This window comes from Scomber scombrus, chromosome 6, assembly GCF_963691925.1.
Source record: "Scomber scombrus chromosome 6, fScoSco1.1, whole genome shotgun sequence".
NCBI lineage: Eukaryota > Metazoa > Chordata > Actinopteri > Scombriformes > Scombridae > Scomber > Scomber scombrus.
In genome coordinates this window covers 31194754-31214568 of record NC_084975.1, presented here as the reverse complement: position 1 = coordinate 31214568, position 19815 = coordinate 31194754, and the positions used below count along the sequence as shown (strand labels likewise).

Sequence of the window (19815 nt, the reverse complement as noted above, 5' to 3'; positions counted from 1 at the left end):
CTCAAAATTTCTGCATGTTTAGCTGTCTTGTTGGGCACTGACTACAGACAGTCTGGGTTACATTAGCAATTCATTAAAAATGTACTGACCACTATACCTTCCCGGGACCCTTTTTGAAAATCATTACAAAACTGATTCATCTGTAAAATAAAACTTGTTGGATGCCTGTTGGATGACTTTTCTTTTAAATAGTCTTAAAAAAAGAACATTGTCTTTGGCCAACTATGTCTTTACTCTTCACACTCATAATGTAATGCTCATGAATTCACCTGAAAACATACCAGCTAAAAACAGATCAATGACAGCAGCTGTACACTGCCATTTAAAATAAACAATCACAGAAAATTATATCTTTTCAAATGTCGACAAGTCCATTATTCTACTGCCAACGTAAATACATTTTATTTTCAGGGGGATCAGTGTGTTAAACATTAGCTTTCTACAGGCAGTGGGTATGAGCTCTGTTGTAGTTTTACCTTGAGGTCCTCGTATGTGTCAGCTGTAAGCTTGGTGCTGTTCATGTTCAGACTGCACAGACTCTTCATGGCTGAAACAGGAAGACAGTTATAATTAGCTACAATGTACATTATACTTTCACATCCCTAACACGTTTGACATGTTAACTCTGAACATGTCCTTATATTCTGGTGTTTTGTTTTATTTTGTTACAATACAATGTGTGTGTGTGTGTGTGTGTGTGTGTGTGTGTGTGTGTGTGTGTGTGTGTGTGTGTGTGTGTGTGTGTTTTCTTACAGCTGAGAGCCAGCAGACCAGCATCAGTGACGGGAGTCTCACACAGGTTTAACACCTGAAGACAGGCCAGATGCTCGGATAACAACCTCAACCCTGCATCCCCAAACTAAAGAACATGAGATGAGAACACACATTAGAACATTACTGACAGTTCAAATCTACTGGATCATTATGTGCAGGTGTGTGTGTGTGTGTGTGTACCTGTGTGGACCAGAGGTTGAGCTGTTTGAGTGAAGGCAGCTTGATGAGCTGCTCAGCACAGGCACTGGTGACGTTGGTGAAGGCCAAGCTCAGGTTCTCCAAGTTCCCAAAAGAGCCTGAACTCAACAGGCGAGCCAGATCTGCATCCTAAAACATAAGAGAGGGGAACATGTTTTGTTTTAATGCACAATGTCTTATAATGGCTGCTGAGGACAGAAAGGCTTAAAACTCTTGTCATGTACAGCAGTGAAGGCGTCAGTGTAATCTCACCGTGGACTTGGAGGGCAGAGTCAGGCGGGTGGGGCCTCCTTTCCTTTGCTGAGGAGAAGACAGACAGAAAAAATAAAAGATGGCGTCTGACCTCAAGGCCTTGCAGGAACATTTTCAGACAGTAGATGGTGTGTGAGAGCAGCTACAAGCACGCTGCGTTCATGTCACAATGAGGAAATGGGAGATGTGAACACTTCAAACTAAATGATAAGAGTTTGTGTTTTATATTACAAATGTTACCCTCCACTTCCTGTCAATTTGTGTCCTGTTTTCTAACACGACATTAATGATGTAACATGTTTGCCGGAGGATATTTGAACTGCAACGGACATGAATTCATCATTTATTTCACCACTCATTACAAACTCATTAAAGAAACCAGCTCATATATTATCATTTGTGAGACAGATTTATTACTGCAATCAACATTATTACTGTAACTGCTTAAAAATACATCCAATAATATGATTACTACCACATTTAGTTTGAATTGGACTTTCTTTGTCACACACAGAGACAGAAAAGAGTTTTTATAATGTAATGAATTGTGTTTAAAGGCACATTCCCTGATGTTATAACAGCACCAATTATTGCCCCATAAATACTCAAATATACTTGTTTGTACAAAAATTGCTTAACATTTATATTTCTTTATGTGCTACTGTATGTGTAAAGTATATGAGGTGTCCTCCTGTTTATGCATGACTGTGCATGGAGTATACGTTCAGCGGCTGCTTCCTTCAACAGCCTCCACATATAAATGAACAGCTCCCTGCTGCAGACAGAGTCAAGTGGCTGTGAGTCAGTGTGTGAAGCATGTAGACTGAGCTGAGAGCAGAAGTTACAGTGTCTGGTCTCGGCTGTACCGGCACTTCACGAGCAGACGGGCTCTGGCAACTTTCACGATCTGGCGCTCTGAGTTTACTGAGGATTTAGAAGAATGATCCAAGTCTGCTGTGGCTCTTCTGGATGTGTCAAGAGTGGAATATGATGGGTTCAAGCCACCAGATAGGCTGTAAGTGTGCCAATCTTACTCGTTTGTAGAGTGGGATGGATTTACAACAGTGAATGAAACCAAGGTAGGCTAGGTAAAGGAAGAATGTGAGTGGGGAGAAAAGCCTTCTTATCTTGACCTTGTACGATGACAACTATGCTTTCTGTTTGTGTTTCCTGCTGTTTCAACAAGCTCTGTACAATAGCTGTTCACACATTCTCCCAAATGAACCTTGTGTCGTGACAGCTGCTGTCAGCAATGTGTTGTGGATTGACAACTAGGTATTATATCACATGCGTCACCGAGGACACAAGAATCGTACGTAATGAGAAACTGGTGATTTTACTTTCATGCTGCAGCATGAACCCGGCAGACGTTTGGACTAAGGTGGGACAGGATGTTCTCAACACAGAAATCTACCAAGAACTGCATGGCGTCAACGAGTTCAGCACTGTGTTCATTTCAGGCCTCTCTGTACTTTTATAAAGTACTGAATGTGTATGTGTGTGTGTGTGTGTGTGTGAGAGCGGTAACTCACCAGTTCTTTGAGCTCTCTCTGTCGGTCGCAGAGCTGTTCGTACATGCGGAGGCCGACCTGGGTGCTCTCCAGGGTGGAGATGATCTGCAGCTGGGTGTCCTTGTTCTCGATGATGTTGTACTCCAGCATCAGACACAGGATCTGAACACACAAACACACACACACACACACACACACACACACACACACATTTTAAACATTGTGTCAAACTTGACTGATTTCTAGAGTTCAGTTTATCTGTCACAAGGAGTACTGCTCAGCCTGTGAACACAGCTGTGTAATATATATTTTGTGGATCTGGAGGAGTTTTGTCAAGCCTGAGAAAGTAACCCTGATGATGTCATCAGGGAAGGCTACACATTTCTATAAAACATTTATGTTAAAAACTGGGGTTGAAGTTTGAAAGAGTGAATATGTAACAGGCTGGAATTAAGCAATGACAGTGGTTGGTTGCATTATGGGAAATGTAGGATCAAACATTTTTGTAGCTTGACCCATACATGTGACTAAAAGCCAGCATACTGTGACCTCAATTTTGACCGTTATTTTTTAAATCTATCTCATGAGGGTTCCCCAACTTAATTAAAGTGCAATACTGAATTACTGGACTGACCCTTTAATTTAGTCAATTTGAGCTTAAATTTAATTTCACTTTAAGTCCCCTTTGACTCAAAAATGTGTTTTGTTTATTGTTCCTTCGGTTGGAGGTTTGAGCTTCACAGTGCAGAGTCTAACACTTGAAACACACTCATCTGCTGAAGGGGGAACGTTTCTAATTGACGAACTGGATTTGTGACATCACATAGAGTTTGGAGGTTAATCATCAGTCAGGTATTTAACTTACATGAATGTGATGTAGAAACCTGAAGCCTCAAGTGTACAAACACTGAAGACGGACTTTTAGTAAAGGAGGAGACATCTTTTTTCCAGCTGTTAAACTTTTGAAATGAACTGGAACTACTTGCTTCTGGATTTTTCAGTGAGGGAGGAGGAATAAAATTAAGGCTTTTAATGAGGCAACTTTTTTTTTTTGAAGAATTAATTTTTTTCATATATCAAAACATGCAGTGAGGGGATCTTCAACTTTAAACACTACTACTACTAACTGCTAAAACTAATATTTTTAAAGTACAAACTCATAATACACTTTTACACAGTGAGAAAATGTGCGAACAAATGGCTTCACATAAAATGGTAAATAAACCAAACTACCACACAATAAAGCACCAAGCTACTATGACATTTTTTTTTAGGAATAAAAGAGAATAATAATTAATGGAAAATAAACACACAAACATGGACATACCTCCACCATGGTTTGGTTTCCACGCAGGGCCAGCAGCATGCAGGGACCCAGCTTGTTTTCAGCCAGTGAGAGGAGGAACTTCTTGGTTTTATAGCAGGAGCCCATCAATATATGAACCTAAAGGAGAAGAAGAAGAGGAGGGGAGGGTCAGGTCAGAGTACATGTGAAAATAGTTGTATAAAGCCTTTTGTGTGTGTGTGTGTGTGTGTGTGTGTGTGTGTGCACTCACCATACTGGCAAACAGCTCTCCATCGTCATCACAGGCCACTCCTCCTGGACTGTAGAGCTGGAACCAGCCGTCTTTACCTGAACGCACGCTGAGTAAGCAGGAATGGACCTTGAAAAAAACACACATGGATGATTTTTCTGTCAGTCGATTTTCAAGAAAAATCTCTCAAAAACACTTCATGTATTTCTTTAAGCTGTGAGCTGCTCCTACAGTGGTAAACATGCACAAACACACACACACACACTCACCTCCTGCCTCGGGTCCTCCGCAAACCTCTGAATAACATATTTCAGTTCCCTATTTAGACGGAGAAACATTGAGACACAAATGTCAGGTTGTTTTTCAAACTGGAATGTAACTCAACATGTGAAGAACAGCTCATGATGTCCAAGATACTTACTTTGTGAATTTGGCATGTGCAAGGGCCCTGGAGAGAGAGAGAGGGGAGAAAAAAACAGATGTGATATATTACAGCTGAAAACACTCAAAAATACATTAAGAAACAAACATAAGAACTTTTATGGATTGTTTGTTATGTTAGACGACATTTTAATGATCCCTGTGGGGAGCCATTATAATTGGGTTTTAGCAGCAGCAGTTAGCTATGAGACAGAAATGGAGAGTTATAATCTAAAGTGATCAAGAAATCTTTATATAAACAGATATCATTTTGACCTTCATTTTTCTCTTTATGTGATGTCTAAGCCATGATAATGGCAACATGTTCCAACACTTATTTAAAACCATATGAAGCTAATCTGGGGTGAAATATGTTGTTTTTTTTTATGGCTGTAGAAGTTAGACATATGTTGTTGATCATTTTACACATGTTCACCTTTGGCTAAAGTTGCCATATTTGGATCCCCACAACAATATAAAATGAATTTCAGAGAGTTTGAATAAAGTTCAGTTTCATTAATGTGTTTGTAATGATGATGAAAAGCTAAAAAAAAAAATAAAAAAAGCAGTTTGACAGTTTGGGAAATATACTTATTCACTTTAAGACTTTTCCATACCAAACTGTTGTTAGCTTAGCTTAGCTTAGCTTAGCTTAGCGTGTAGAGTGTAAACACAGGGAAACAGCTAGCCTGGCATTCAGACAGGATCAGGCTAGCTGTTTCCCTGTTTTCAGTCTTTACGCTAAGCTAAGCCAAGCTAAGCTAAGCTACCATTCTCCTGGCAGTAGCTTCATTTTGAAAGGACTGACATGAGAGTCCAAAGTTAACAAAAGCTGACTAATTAAAATGCTTCATGTTGTTTTTTTTAATCTGTACGTAAAAATAAAAGTATAAAAAAAACACTATTAACTGTTTTACAGGGCTTATAAAAGATGGTCATGCCTGGAAGCAACAACTTCCTGGATTCCCTGCTATTTGCCTGCTTCCAGTCAAAACACTTCAGTTTCTTATCAGGATGAAACAAACAAGATATAACATGCTAATTAGTGAGCTTTAGAGGTACTGGTGGTGGACTTTGTCACTGTTGGACAGAGCCAGAGTAGCCTTTTAGCCTTGTTTGTGGTCTTTATTGCTAAGCTAAGCTTCTGATTCCAGCTACATATCAATCTACTACTCTCAGTGAGAGAGCGTTAAAACATGACACCTTTAACACTGTTGTTGTGAAAGGGTCCAGGCATGAAGACATGAGGAGAGAACTGTTCACTTCCCTGTTGCATTCAGATATACAGATGTACAGAACATGTGCATGATATACAATGATGCAGTTGTTTTCTGTGTGTGTGTGTGCAAGTAACACATCTGTGTGTGTCAGTGTGTGCGTGTGTCCCCATAGTTGTATGTACTTTAATGTGACTCATTATTTCCGCCGCTACAGTGTACTGGGGAGTATTGTTGCCTTTCCTAATGATGCCCGAACCCATCGACAAGGCAACAGTGGCGCAGGTGAGAAACAGGTGAGTCCCAGTGTTGGAGAAACAACAAGTCGTTCACCAGTCATCACTAATGAAGCTCTGGATCAGCCGGCAGATTACAAAAAATGGCTTGGGGCTGCTTAGAGCCAATTACAGCGGGTTCCTCTGGGGATAGATGATGCGATCCCCGGGAGACGTGGTGAGGTACCTCACCCACGTCAGCAGCCGGGCCCCTGCAGGCCCCCCTGCTAAAAACATGTACATGTCCCCAGAGACAGTGAGACTGAGAGAAAATGAGGGAGGGAAAGAGTTGCAAAGGATGGCGGGCAGAATTGGGCTGATACTGATGGTTACAGTATATCATTATGGTTATGGCTGAACTGGTGTTTTTGGACTGGAACCAAAAGTGCTGTATTCAGCATTTCTCTCTGAATTTTGTCCTGGAAAAAGCCTCTGAAACTGCATTTAGACTGTTATGAGACACTGAAACATTCCTCTGAAACACAGTGTACTACTAAAACTACTAATACTACTACTTCTACTGCTTCAACCACTGCTATCACAACTTGTGTTAAGAGCAAAGTAAGAGAGATACTTCTTCATTCTTCCTACCAAATGAAAGAAATCCCTTAGATTCTCTTTCTTATTCTTGTACCTGAACTTTACATTCATTTAATGCTTTACTCTATGAAACTATTGAAGTTTCACAGGACATATAAAGATCAGCTGAGGCCTCTACACTGGAATTCCTGAACATGCGTGCAGGGTTTGGCTTTAGAAGTGAAGGAGAAGGCACAGAGAAGTCAGAGCCTGCTACTTTCTTTTGAAAGTAACAAACCGCTATACTGTACTTAAAAAGAAATTTAGAGGTACTTTAAATCTTGGGAAGCACTGTACTTCTAGTTTCACTAAATTCATCTGACATTAGCTATAGAGCTAATAGACATTCTGCATTAGGATTTAGCATAAAAACACATGATTAGCTTTTTAAGTTTGATGCATTTTTTATAAAAATGAGGTATAATATGCTCCACTTTGCAACAGATGCAACAGTACAATGCTGCTCACATGTCTATGCATCAGTAACATCAATGTAATAACATGATATTAAATATAATACTATAGCTCCAATGCAATTTAAGTAAGCAGGACTTTCAATTGAAATAGAGTATATATTAAATGGTACACCCTTGATTCAGACTTGTAATGTTGGTGGAAATAAAGCTTCTTTCTGTGCTGCATTCACAGTAAGTCACTTATGCGTAAAGCTCAACTGTGTAAGGTTCGTATGTGTAAATACTCACTCTTTAGGGAAGGGGATGGGCTGCAGCAGGCTGGCCAGAGCAGGTCTCCAGTCATCATAGTCCGATCTGAAAGATACAGACGGAGTCATTAGAAGAAAAGGTAAAGAGAGTCATTGTGGTGATGTAAAGAGAAGGGTGTAACCCCCCCGAGAAGTGAGGCCGAAGAAACAAAAGACAAGAGGAGCAGGTGAAACACGAGCTGCGCTGAGATGACGCAGGCCTACGGTGTTGATTTAACAGCATCGCATCACTGTGAGTTAAGTAACACCGGTCTTTGTCACAAAAAAACGCTACAAACGCACACTGTCGCTTTTTTAGGTCATCGTGTTCGGTTACCACACCTACAGGCCAGACTGAAGGACACGCGCATGTCACTGCTGCTCCACTTTCACACTAAGTAATCAGCACCGAGGCTCATGCATTCATTCATTCGGGGCTCTTTAACCCATTTACGCTCATCGTTTCTTAGACACACACACTCACATAATGTCACCTTGAAAAACTAGGACACTTCCTGGGTTGTTGACGTGTTATTTCTTTAATGAGAAATTATGTAAGTTTAAGGCAGATATATGAAGTTTATCTATCATACAAAGTACTAGACCTCACACACATCTAATCACACATTGCAGTTAAAGGGAGACTGTGTGTGGCTGATGTGTAAATGACTAACGCATATTTTTTCTTAATTTATCCCTCTGTTCACCTTAATACAGAGGACTGACACTTAGCTTGGGTCTGTTTTCTGTATCAAGTGATGTGTACCTTTAGAGACTGTGTTGAAAGCTGAAATCAATCATAAGAAGGAAATAGATTTGATAAAGCTAAAGTTGATATGCAAAAATGACTTATCTTCTAGTTTTTCTATTGTGAGCAAAAGAGCCCAGAGGATAGAAATATATCATATAGAACGTACTGTATAGATGACAATTTCCTAGTGTGTCAAAACATTTACATTTACTTTAACAAGTTCAATTTTGTAGAGCTTCATGACTTCTAAAAATTTAAAAAATACCCCTAGGAGAAGCAGACAGGACATAGGTATTCAATATGTATCAACATGCCACAACCTGAGGGACAGTGAATAATGCAGACACACACACACACACACACACACACACACACACACACACACACACACACACACACACACACACACACACACACTGTATATATATACAGTATATACTGGCCTTAAAAAAAGTCATGTGGTGCGACCATGATTCATCTTGAAATATCTTATATAAATAAAAGACCATCATTTACAAAAACCAACCACTTTATATTACTGAAAACTTGTAAAAAAAGATGTGAAGCGTGTTAAGTCAATTAATTTATTTCAAGATGAATCATGGTCGCACCACATGACTTTTTTTAAGGCCAGTGCCAATTAATCTTGTAAAACCCACTAAAATCACTTAATTTCAAATGTATAATATGAACTTTCAGGTACACAACATTCTGAATGTTTGAACTACTGCATTACATATGCTTGTTTTTATTATTCTAAAATTGAGTTGTTGTTAATCCTTATACGTCGTTGACCCATATATATAATAATACAGTATATATATTAATCTTAATATTGTGTTAATGATCACTGTTATTGTGTAGCGTCCAAACATCTGGACAAATTGTATTTTGTTGCTTTGGCAACATTGTTGTGGTAAACGTTCATGTTAATAAAGCCCATTAAACTGTGACCTGAAATGTAATAGACTACTGTTGGCTAGCAGGTACGCAGTTAACTGAGTAATTATGCATATTTACAGTATGTATGTATTTTATGATGTATGTTATGAAGTGACTTTATTGTGAGATGTGCATGTAAGGAGTAGAAAAAAAAATAAACCATGGTGACTGAGATCTTATTTGGGGATCAGCAAGAGTTGTTTTTCTGCCATAAACTGCAGCAGTCACACATGTAATGCGTGGAAAACACTCAATATTCCAATATTCCAATATTCCAAGAAGGAAACCTCAGTTACAGTTTAGAGTGCATAGTTAACTATTTGTGTCTATTGATCTGGTTGGAACTCTGGACTTTAATAAGGGTGTGCATACAGCATATCTGTTTTAAGTGAGCTCACACTGTTTATGGCACACAAACCCCAGTAGCTGATTATTAATGCTAAAATTCTGTTTTTATATAGTTAGCATAGCACTCATCTAATGAATATCAATGTATGTAAGTAAGTTGATACATTTCTAAATACTGAAAATGTTCAGAGATTATATATATATATATAAATATATATATATAGTCTTTAGTTTAGCATAAAGACTGGAAGCAGTAGGAAAATGTTAGTCATATAAAAGATTTTAAAAAATGATATTAATCTTGTAATCTAACTCAGGGAAAGTGGATCCACGGTGTTGTAGCAGTGATGACTTCATGTGTAAACTCACAGCATCTTGAGGATGAGAGCGAAGCAGCCCAGCACGCGGTCGGCCTGCGCCGGCAGCTGGATGGACAGAGTGTTGACGGCCGGGCTGACCAGCAGACAGTCGATGAGGTTGGGTTCGCTGTCTCCCCCGGACGGCCCCACCTTCCGCTTGGCGTTGGCCGAGTTGTTGTTGCGCTCCAGCTCCACCAGGATCTCGCTGGAGTTGACGACGGAAGGGGGAGGGGAGAGGGGCAGGGAGGGTGTCGGGGAGGAGATGGGGATGGGGACGGACGGCGCCGGGTTCGAGGGGGCGGGGGGAGGCGGCTGAGGGGGGCTAGGGTTGGTGGAGAGGGGGAGTATGGTGGTGGTGGCGGGAGGCGGCGTGGGAGGCTCGGGCCGCAGCAGGCGGAGCGGCATCGGCGGTTTGCGGTCGTTCTGCTGCTGGCAGCCGTTTCTGATCTCCTTCAGGCTGGGAGAGTTATCCCGACTGGAGGGAAACAAAGAGAAAGATGATCGGACCACTTATGAAACCCTGAAGCAATGCAGAAACATTAAGTATTACACATAAAAGCTGATGAAATGTTGATGTAAGTATAAGCACATACAGACTTAAAGGTAACACAGTTCAATGAGAGAACGGGCAAAAAAAAGAGAGGAATGACTCAGTCAGGAGCCAGGAGAGACGGCTACCAGAGTGATGGTTCCTCTGTGGGTCCTTGAGTTTTGGAAAAATGAGCTAAGAAGTGTTCCTCTCTGGGGTGAAGATGACGCTAATGAGTTAAGATAAGTATAGGCCATACGTCTACAAGCCAGCACCAGGCCCCCTATGGAACTCACTAGACAGACCACTTAAATATAAATCACAGGAATGAAGTCAATTAGGGAGCACACATGCTGGGATTTTATTTTGGTTTCTGGAAAAGAGGGTTTGTTTCTAAAAACATAAAAATTCTACTTTTTGACTCTCAGCTGCTTTTCATTCCAGTGTATTCAAAGTATTTATTTTCTACACATGGAGGCATGATTGATGGAGCCCATAAACGATGAACTAGTCATCATAGCAAGACTAAATGTAAAGATTACATGTGTCAAAATTTGGAAATGAGACACTTTCTGAACCCCTAAGGTATATTTAACCACCTGTAATGTTGCATATCGTCTCAATTTTGCTCTTAAAGTGGCATCATCGGGCCTCATATGTGACTTCAGGCTGTCCTGCTTAATAAATGTAATCATGTCTTCTATTTAATGAATTTTGCATGAGTTTTACATAATTGCTCATGTTTTTTTATTGCACTGTAGAGGTATTGTTTTCTTTTTTTAATAAAAGCTCATGTTGGGACATTGCAAATTAGTTTAGGCTATAAATGGCGTAATGTGGTCTGATGACAGCGCAGTATCTCATCTGCTTTCCCGGTAATATCTGCAAATGACTGTTTGAACTGTTTCCTTCATATTAGTCATACAAGATGTGGAAAATCACCAATCATGTGTTTGTCTAATCGATGCAACATGGACAGCAGTAAACACAATGATGAACCCTTCTGCCACAACAGCTGAATAAACAGGTGATTCTTATTGTGAGATGCTTTAACCTTTAAAAAGAATGGCCGCCGTGGCAAATCCCAGCAACTACATCTACATTTTTTTTTTAATGTTTGTTCTGGGAACCAGTTTAGTAATTGAAGATACAATTAAATGTGCCCCTCTGGCTCTTCATTATTAGCGATGTAAAAGTCATTATTTACAATCAGCTGCCAGTTTATTATTGTGTACACCCAGGATAAATGAACAGAGACTAATACAACAGGCTGTACACCTTCATAAACACTTTCATTTCTCAAGTCTGTCTGGTAAAAAACTGTCAGAAGCTCAAATAAACTTGGAAACATGTTTTTCTTGCTGTAATTATTCTTCATTAAATGGAAGTGATGGAGGACAAAATCCACAGTCCTGTGTAAAAATGTATTTAAAAGTTGATGTGAAGCTAATATGAAGCTAATATGAAGCTAATATGAAGCTTCAGCATCCAAATGAGTCAAATCTTCATCTTCTATGTTTCAACGTTACAGTGTTTTTAGTAGCAAAGTCTTCTTGTTACTATACTTCCACCACAGCTCAACAGGGAAACACTAAGAGGGAATTTGATGGTAAAAAGATGTAAATGTGTCAGATATCACTTGATATGACTAACTCACACTGATGAATAGAATAGAAGCTGATCATCTACTTTTAAATGACTGTGTGGACACACTGTGGATTTAGTCCTCCATCACTTTACATTGAAAGCACATTTAAAGGCGATCTTTTAATAGTCAGTATGAACAGGAGGAATGATTACAGAGAGGAAAGACTAATAAGGTAGCACTTATTACAAATAAAACAGTATATAGTATATGACATGACTGAAATATTGAAAGAACATTCACATTTCAAGAAAGAGTGAGGTGCTAGGTGAGCATATCAATACAGTCAATAAAGTCAAATGGAGTGAGTTTAGTTGAGTGTAAATACAACACAAAAACAGCTTTTCGTCATGTTTCACTTGGAGTATTTTGTCAGGAATGTGAAGTGCTACAGAGTGCACTCAGGTAGCCATTTTGTACACAAGCAGTATGAAGCCCCAGGGGAGCTGTAGCTTGTCTAGCTTTTCCATGATGCTGACCTTCAGGTCTCGACAGATCCGAGCCGCTCAGACTGCCACGGTCAGATAAACAAGATGTCTGGACATGAGCGGAAAGGTAAGTGGATAAGCTGTGGCGGAGGGGGGGGAAACACTGACGAGATCAGATGTGAAGGTGGGGAGGCAAGCTGAGAGACTACAAACTCCACTGTGTTCGGGAGGAAAGATGAAATGTGGCCTGGTGTGTGTGTGTTGGTGTGTGTGTGTGTGTGTGTGTGTGTGTGTGACTGACCTGTTGATGAACTCCTCATAACAGGAGTAAATGGCAGCGAGACACACCGCCACCAGGTTTGGCAGGACACGAGGGTGAGGGCACTGCCCCGTAGGCCCGTGCATGCTGCAACACACACAGGTTGATACGTTATTACATTTGAGTCAAACTAACGGACCTCGCTCTAATCGAACGGGGCTTTAACCGTTTCATCACACGTTTCATCTCACCTGTGGACGAACTTCTTGACGACCTCCATCCCGGCGTTGAGCTCGTTGAGAGCCAGGATGTACTCCTGAGTGAAGAGACGCAGTCGAGGGCACTTCCCAAAATCCTGCCCAACACACACACACACACACACAACAAAAACAAGCAGAGTTAAAAACATAAAGCAAAGTGCAACAGAGACAAGACAGAACTCAAGGATTACATCTGAAACCATAAAGGTTTTCACACTTAGTGGTTAGATACTCTTTATATAAGACTGATAGAGCCTTTCTTTGGAAAGTACCTTTCTAATACAGACTGTGGGAGTGCTACATTGTACATCATGCTTTCATCCAGCTGTTATGGCCACTGTATAAAGTTTATTTAGTCTGTTTATGGCTCTTTATTGAATGTTTCACATTAATGCAGTGTATAAAACAGCATGGAAATATGTTGAGTGATTTTTTTTTAGCTGGCAAAAGTGATCCTTATATTCTTTCAGGGTACCGGCCTTTCACAATTAAGGCTTTATTATAGGCACTGCTAAACTGGGATGGGGGAAAGGATTTTTACATCATTTTTGGGGACATTTTATGCTTTTGTATCATATAGTTTAAATTAGAGAGGCGACTGGAAATGAGAGAGAGGAAGAAGAGCATGTAAATAAGGTCAGTGGCCAGATGTGAAGTAGGGGCAGTGCACTCTGTGGTAGGAGCCCCCCCCCCCTTAAACCACTGGGGCACCAGGGGAAAGGAACTTCTGATTTCATTATTGATTTTTTTATTCATTGATCTCTTACCAATCACTGTACAAGAATGGCTATGCAGTGGTACTTATGGAACTCATGGAGGAAGGGAGGGTGGTTGTGGGACCAACATCCACTTTATATGTAGGATTTGAAGGTTTTAGATCAGATTCTACCAGACTGGATGCATTTTTTTCTTCTACTAGATTGAGGGACATGCGATACATGCAATAAACCAGCATCAACAGAGGAACTGGGTAGTAAGGAAGCAGTTCTAAACAGTAATGTGATTCCTCAGTGTACTGCTATAGTAAGACAGTTGTACCTGAACTGAACATTTCTCACCATGTTATGTTTGAGGATTCTTTGGACCACAGGAGTGAACACTTCAATCACGACCATCGACCGCGGCCGCTCCCGACAGTGCTGCGACACACAGGAATGACATCATCTTTTTTTTAATCTATTGTTCTACTGTACTGATTAATATTCTGTTTCTCTGGTCTGCTTATTTTATGATGTTTGATGCATTTTTATATGTGTGTGTGTATTATTATTATCAACTAGATGTGTTTTTTTAATACATATATATCTGCTCATCTTTCAGAAATGGTTACAACTGCAGCACTTGATCTCACCTTACAGAAGAACTCGCACAGGTCAGGTGGTGGATGGTTGTTTTCCAGAAGAGGAGCAATGGCCTGAACACACACACACACACACACACACACACACACACACACACACACACACACACACAGAGATAAATACAACTACTTTCCATATCCTATCTCTTATTTACTATGGCTGAGAGCCAGCAGCATAGATCTGGGCTGTCAGGTGCGGGAGCCTTGTAAAAACAGCCCGCAGGTGAACTACACAAACATTACAAGCTCCCTCAGCACCGAGCTCTTCTGTCATTGCTCAGATACTGCCATACGGGAATCAGCTGTGACAATCGAAAAACAGGCACAAATACACACCTGTTACGTGAACTAAATGCACAGAGATAAGCTATATTTTTCTTTAGCGGAACAACCAAAATAACACGAGGCCCCCGACCGACTCTGGTTGTTACTCATTAACTCCAGCCTGATATCAAATATCACTTTATAGTGAACTTCATACTCACCACAATGATGTTCTCATGATCCTGAGTGCTGAGATTAGAGTTCTGTGAGAAGAAAAAACATAAGAGTTTAGAGAAGAATTAAATGGATTATAGCTTGATTTAAAAAAAAAAAAAAAAAAGGATTATTCTAAATTCTAAAGTTTATATTTGAAGGTTTTAGGTAATCAGGTGCGGTTCAGAGGGAGGTTCCTGTTTTATACTACGAGGCTTTGTGTCACCACACAGTCACAGTGCCACGCCAAGTCTATCCAAACAGCCTCCCTGGAAGTGTCTGCCCCCGAGGTAATGATACAAGCATCCGAGCAAACATGAGGACAAATCCTACCATGACACTGAGAGTCACATAGATTAGTCAGAACAATGCTGTACGATTACATAAAAGCACTACAATATAGCTCACAGACTATTTTTTTTTTTTGGCCAGGTACAGCAACTTCCTTTAGTCTCCGCTCAATGTCAATGACACTTTTAAACGATTCCATAACCTTATGTATGATGGGATGTAATAAACATCATAGCATTTAGGACCTTATTGTTATAATATCTGTGCTGTGCTTTAAAAGAAAAACATTTTCAGGGATTATTTCCAGTGGTGGATTAATACACATTTGGTGCTTTAGTTTTACAGCATGGAGGAACATGTCATGAGATATATCAGTTCACTTATAGGATCAATTTATTGTTGGTTTTAGTCTTTTACAGACTTATCCTTTAAGTAATATAAGCAAATGAATTGAGTAAAATACAGTACCAGTCAAATGTTCCCTTGAATGAAAAAGTTTATAAATGAACCGATGACTTGTGAAATAAATTGAGATGACATACTGGAACCTGTGCATACATTTAACAAAGTTTGTGTAATTGAGGTTTCATTTCCTGTTGCCTGTAGATAATACTACATAAGCGACATATTCATGCAGCAATAAATTTAGCAGAGGGAAATTGTCGAGGCGCTAGAGAACGTCATGTTGCCGTATATCATGTGAAGAACACGCAATGTAAATTTCATGTAAATGGAATGACGTTTTTCCCACACGGTTGACTTCCTGTTGTGGGTAAGTGCTATGACTATGAGTCATTATTGACATGTAGAAGTTTTGCAGGTCTTGACTCTAACCAAGCAGGAGAAATATGGGGCAGATCAGACCAAAAGCTTTTTGGACATGTTACATCTGCCTACCTCATTTTGTACTCATTTCAGATATCAAGTTTCCTTACTTCTGATGCAGTTTTTTTTAAGTTTTCCAGCACACCTAACACCTCAAGAATAGACTCACAGGTCAGTCTTTAAATGCTTTGTTCATACAGACTGGTGACTGATGTGTTGAAACAATTAAAACCTGCATTGCAGAACCAGTCTAAAGTCTTTAGGGGCTTCATACTGTCACTACTGAATAAGGGAAGAGCATCATTTCCAGTAAGGCGCTTCCTTGACTAAATGTAAGCAGTGTAGGTGTGTTAGCGGGTGTTTTCACTACAGTACTCGGCAATTTTCACCAGTTCTGACATGTGCCCATTTCTGAGTTTTCAAGCATCCCAAGCTCCTCAAAAATGCAATGGTGGTGGAGAAAAATAATAATGGTTACCAAAACAGGCCCTAATTCAGATAAATGAAAGACTGGGAACATTTTTACTAAAAATCAATATAATGATGGAAGAATGATGATATCACATCATATAATAAGTTATAGGTCTATTCATTCATTTGATTATTTATTTTGTAATGAATTTCCGACTTTGGATCTCCATAAATTACTTGTGTTAAATTCTCTAAATTCTTATGTAAAGTACTACTGAAGAACTATTTAAGTTAAGTACTTGAGTAAATGTACTGGTAAGTAGTTCATTAACACGCTCTTGTTACTGTTACATTTTTAGGTGTGAAGGTCCTCACAGGTTATATATATACAAGTGTGTATGGGTGTGTGATGGATGTATATGTGTGTTGCTACCTCAGCCAGCAGGGTGGAGATGATGTGCAGTGGAGCCTGGTGGATGGACTCGTCCTGCAGTGGAGAGGTCAGAGCCATGTCCACCAGCGCTCTGATCTCCTTCAGCACCACGTCCCAGCGGCTCGGGTTGTTCAGGACCTTACGGTACTTGTAGATCTTTTTCTATATAGGAAACACAATGCAATAGATGTATAGATATGGTACGGGCACTGCTTTCAACATGACATGATTGCTTGAGAAACAATGTTGAGTGTGGAGGAAAAATGGAAGAAACCATTGGACGCAATTGTGAGCTCTATCACTACTTCAAGCATACTTCCTTGTATAGCTGTATTTAGCTCAGTGAGCTCTGGCACTGACAGGTTTAAAGGTCTGATCCTCATAAAGGTCTAAAGAGTTATAAATGTGTCAGACAGTCAGACTGAGACGATTTGTTATAAAACAAAATAATAGTTTTGGTATTTCAACATGATCATCCTGCAATAAACATCAGTGTGTGGAAAACTATAAAGTCTAAAAGAAGGAACGATAATGCTGAAATACAATACATAAACAAGAGGGGTGGGGGGCGGCGGCAGGGGTTAATGGCCTCAGCATGAGCTGATGAAACAAATCAATTAATAGTTAAAGACAAACAGTAACCGTACCTTCCACTGCAGGGAGTGAAACCACTGGTCCCTTAAGTAGCTGTTTGCAGCCTGCAGACAAAGAGAGAGAGAGACATACATATCATTTGTTCAAAGTTATTTACTTGTGGTTACTTAGTCAAGTGCATCATAAAAAAAGACATAAAAAGTTTGGTATCTGTGTAAAAAAAGGATAAACGTTCAATTTTTGTGACAATAAGAGTCAAGATTAAAATGACTAATATGGTTGTAGTCACTTACCACCGTCATAGTTATCTAGTCATTTTGAAGACCTTGATGTTATTTCTTGAGGTCTTGGCATTCAGAGTTTGCCTCATAAAGCAGCCCCCCCCCCCCCCCCCCCCCCCCAACCCACCCCCCATCTCTGACTACATCCGGTTACTCACAAACACGCAGGGAAGTTTACTAGTATCGGATGTGAAGGTTTGATATTAGTCATAAGTTAAAAAAGTGCCGTTACCAGATGCAAAGCACTAAATGTGCTGTTGCACAACTTGATAAAGAAACACAAAAACAGTATGTGTGGCTGGACATTCAAGAGACATTGTAAACATTAAAGCTTCACTTAAGTATATATATATATATATATATATATATATATATATATACACATGGGAGTGCCTTGGTAGCTGAGTGATTAAGCATGCCACATAAAGGCAGCGTCCATAGTTGGATTCTGGGAAAGGACCTTTGCTGCAGGTCATTCCCCTCTCTCTCTCTACATGTTTCCTGTCAGCCTCTATGCCACCCACTGTTAAAAAAAGCCCAGAAAAAAGCCCCAAAATGAAATCTTAAAAAAAGAGTGTTTTTATTAGGGCCGGGACTTGATTAAAAAAAAATTAATCTAATTAATTAAAGGCTTTGTAATTAATTAATCGAAATTAATCGCATTTTAATCGCATATAAATATTTGACCTGAGAACAGTGAGAAGTAATTTTTTTCACATGGATTTTTAGTATACGATTGAATAATGACTGAATACATAAGCTTAAGCAACAAAAATATTGTTTATTTTTGGCCAACAGACCAGTGCAATTTTTGCCATTAAGTGTAGCAATAGCATATTTAGAAATATAGTACATTTCAGAAATTAGCTAGCTACCACACTAGCGTCCACGCTAGCTGCTATATGTTTTGCATTGAGGTGATACTTGAGGCTCGATGTGCTGCGGTGATATGCGAATTCCTTGTTGCATAGCTTGCACACAACCATGCTCTTAGTCTGGAGTTTCCAGCAGCTTTGCGAAGTGTTTCCGCATCTTTCTGCTCAGTGTTTTGGTTTTACAGCTTCACGACTTCACAGTTATGTTCACCTTCGTAGCTCTCATCAAGCAGCTGCAGGTAACTTTGTGTTTATCTGAAAAATCGATGACAAACCAGCTGTGCACTACCTGTCCAGCACCAAAAAGCACAATGACAAAGTTAGGAACTAGCTGGTGAACATAGCGGAGCTTTGAGCAACTAAAGAGAAAGGTGTGTTGGTGGAGACCAAAACAGAGCTAAAATGAGAGTGAATCTTAACCTTAAGTTAGACAAGTGGACATATTGCTTCCTTTCTGACGAATGTGTAAACTAGTGAATATTGCTGATATGTTTATGTCTATAACAGCTTTATAAAATGATGTTGGTGTTGTGTTTACAGCTTGTTCTGCTGCTCCCAAGTAGACAAAACAATGACTAATGCAGCAGGGCAACAAAGATGTATGTGTAACTTGTAAAATTTAAGTTTACTCCAAGCTGCCTCTTGGGAGTGTTGTACTAATCTTATACAGTGACAGTAAGAAACACCCAGTGCCTCCTCAATTCATTTCCAGCCAAGCCAGACACATCCACATTAGACATGAGATATGTGGATGTAGCCGATCTGACCACCTGCACATTTTACTGACCGTAAAATTGGCACATAAAGCCATTAGCTGTACAGAGCAATCAGCAGTAAATGCACATCTGACTGTCGTGTAAATGATCACTTCAAACACTAACATACATTATATTATCAGTTTAACATCGATCGACAGGTTCCTCACTCTCGCATCAACTCTGACAGACTGTCTTTTTTTATAGTTTAGTATAGTGTGAATTTCATTGGAGGCTAATCTTTTTTCATTAGCCAAGCCAGGTGTCTAATCATTAATATTCATATAATATTATTTGAGAGGTTTTAGACAGAAGAGTAGAGGCGAGATGGAAAAAATGTTTGAAAATATTAACTCTAACCCAGTTAATAGTAAAATGAATTGACATCGGCAGACGGACATAAAGAAAATGAACATAGTCTTCAGAACAGAAACAGAAAGAGAAAATAATGCTGCCATTCTTTCCCTTTCTGCTTCCTGTGTGTTTGTACTTTTTTACCACCTGTCCTGTACTGTTTGTGAACAGTAA

At 39.7% G+C, this 19815-nt stretch overlaps 1 protein-coding gene across 1 annotated transcript in view; it reads right to left on the bottom strand.

Annotated features, from left to right (window-relative positions):
• The window catches only part of cmip (c-Maf inducing protein), a 49686-nt gene that overhangs the window by 5218 nt on the left and 24653 nt on the right, over positions 1 to 19815 (bottom strand). The window contains exons 3-20 of the mRNA XM_062420528.1: positions 17430 to 17480; positions 16783 to 16944; positions 14831 to 14872; positions 14337 to 14399; positions 14044 to 14124; positions 12977 to 13080; positions 12768 to 12872; positions 9875 to 10339; positions 7466 to 7531; positions 4692 to 4718; positions 4540 to 4588; positions 4292 to 4399; positions 4063 to 4179; positions 2757 to 2897; positions 1225 to 1272; positions 955 to 1101; positions 754 to 859; positions 477 to 547 (exon numbers count right to left, since the gene is read on the bottom strand). Of these exons, the coding sequence (XP_062276512.1) occupies positions 477 to 547; positions 754 to 859; positions 955 to 1101; positions 1225 to 1272; positions 2757 to 2897; positions 4063 to 4179; positions 4292 to 4399; positions 4540 to 4588; positions 4692 to 4718; positions 7466 to 7531; positions 9875 to 10339; positions 12768 to 12872; positions 12977 to 13080; positions 14044 to 14124; positions 14337 to 14399; positions 14831 to 14872; positions 16783 to 16944; positions 17430 to 17480 (1953 nt within the window). The remainder of the gene's footprint in view (positions 1 to 476; positions 548 to 753; positions 860 to 954; positions 1102 to 1224; positions 1273 to 2756; positions 2898 to 4062; positions 4180 to 4291; positions 4400 to 4539; positions 4589 to 4691; positions 4719 to 7465; positions 7532 to 9874; positions 10340 to 12767; positions 12873 to 12976; positions 13081 to 14043; positions 14125 to 14336; positions 14400 to 14830; positions 14873 to 16782; positions 16945 to 17429; positions 17481 to 19815) is intronic.